General features: G+C 38.9%; 1 protein-coding gene across 1 annotated transcript in view; it reads right to left on the bottom strand.

Annotated features, from left to right (window-relative positions):
• Positions 1 to 1,836, bottom strand: part of LOC118405774 (1-phosphatidylinositol 4,5-bisphosphate phosphodiesterase delta-4-like) — a gene marked incomplete at its 3' end in the record, with an annotated part of 6,490 nt that extends 4,654 nt beyond the window's left edge. The window contains 1 exon segment of the mRNA XM_035805509.1: positions 1,235 to 1,836. Coding sequence (XP_035661402.1) covers positions 1,235 to 1,288 — 54 coding nt within the window.
• Positions 1,837 to 1,864: the final 28 nt, after the last annotated feature.

The following is a 1,864-nucleotide window of genomic DNA, read 5'->3' as shown; positions in this document are numbered from 1 at the left end:
TTGAAGAAAACAAACGCTCCTACAGTACCTGCACCTGCTTGATAATTATTAAATCGTATGCCCTACTTGAATAAAAAAAGTTCACTGCAATAATAAATGTACCCACATCACAAGGAGCTTATACTTTTTTAAACTTACACCTAGTTATCGTACTGAAAATTGTTAATGACATTACATGAAGTCATTCAACAATTTTCAGTCATGATGAAAATTTTCTGAATGGAAGGTGTGATTATTGTCATTTTCTGAAAAATAGAAGCAAGCTCTGTTTTACCTGGAATCAATTCACAGTACCAGTCCACTTTGGGGGATAATGTACTGTTAAGAGGATGTTCCATTTTTGCGCAGGGGTGATTTGGAACAGTCCAATGTTGGGTGGGAAGGGGTATGGCTGAAATATACTGTATTTGCTCTTAAGCAAATGTCGGCCTTTCTAGTTACTTAAAGTTTCTTCAAGTTTCTCTCTTTTGTACAAAAAGCATTCTCCTAAAGGATCTATAAAAATTAATAATTGATATGTGTTTATAGGAACATTCATTGTTATTTCATTCTGGAAATCTAAAAAAAAATGTGTGACTACAAATTGACAAGGCGATCACTAGTAAAAACTGGAACACCACTAGATCATTGCTACGCACTTTGACAATACGGTCACAATTGAAAAGGGGCCCCAACGGGTAGTTCCCGGGCTGTTTTTGTCAACTTTCTGGCGCGACCCCTATGTGGCCCCGTGGGACCCCTTGCAGGTTATAGGCTATTTGGGGCACGGCCGGGTCCTCGGAATTTCGTAACGTGCAGTTAAAATAAACCCGGAACCGGGCGATAAATAAACACCGTGAGCTAATTTTAAAAACACCAAGGAGTACCCCACCCCATTTCCGACTGTCAACCGGGACAGACATGGGGCCTCAGAGCCGAGTTGGGGGTACTGGTGCAAATGTGGCCGTTGCATAAGTATAGCTAATAAAAGTGACAGGATTGGTTGGTAACACGAGAAAAAACACTACATACATGTTGCTAAAGTATCACAGGATTGGTGGGTAACACGAGCAAAACCACTACATAGCTAAAGTATCCCAGGATTGGTGGATAACACGAGCAAAACCACTACATAGTGGAACTCGAAGAAGAGATCTATTAATGCAGACTATATACAGAGTCACACAAGCAGATTTAAAGGGCAATCCAGTTGTGGCTGCGTGACAACATGAAGTCGCGATCCTGTACAAATTACCTTTTTCTCCAGCTCTTTTCTCCTCTTCTCCTGTATGTAAGCAAGGTAGAGCATGTCCCATCACCACGCATAGCAGATAGAAGAACCAAACACCAGCGAACAGAGTGCATGAACGTAATGATTGTTATCAACATAATGAAGATAGTATCTAACGCTACTGTATGACTTGAAGTGGCTTTTTAGCTTTGCGTTCAACATCAGAAAAGCACATGCATTAAACTCAATATCATTATAAGCATGAAAAGATTGCAAAATCTAACACATTATGTACCCATTTTTACCAACCACCAAATGATTAACAGTGAAGAGACATGTTAGAACAGTTTAGGAAAATTCAAAGCGACTTTTAACCAGTCGTGCATAAAAATCTTTGAGAAAAAAGCATCTCGTGAATGAACAACTTCAAGTTTTCATAATGTTCCAAAGTAGAAAGAGATAAGGGACTGGAATATACAGCCATAACCATTTCATAATAAGAATGATATGAAATGTAAGACACAGGCGCAATGCCGAGTGAAGTTAAAGGTAGATTTCTAAAACGAGAAATCTTTGACTCACGTTGAACTTTTTTGCTTTTTTCTGTCCATTGCAGTAACGGAAAGCATGGTTTTAAAAACATTCAGTCTAACA

Source organism: Branchiostoma floridae, chromosome 18 (assembly GCF_000003815.2).
Source record: "Branchiostoma floridae strain S238N-H82 chromosome 18, Bfl_VNyyK, whole genome shotgun sequence".
NCBI lineage: Eukaryota > Metazoa > Chordata > Leptocardii > Amphioxiformes > Branchiostomatidae > Branchiostoma > Branchiostoma floridae.
This window is presented reverse-complemented; position numbering and strand designations above follow the sequence as displayed.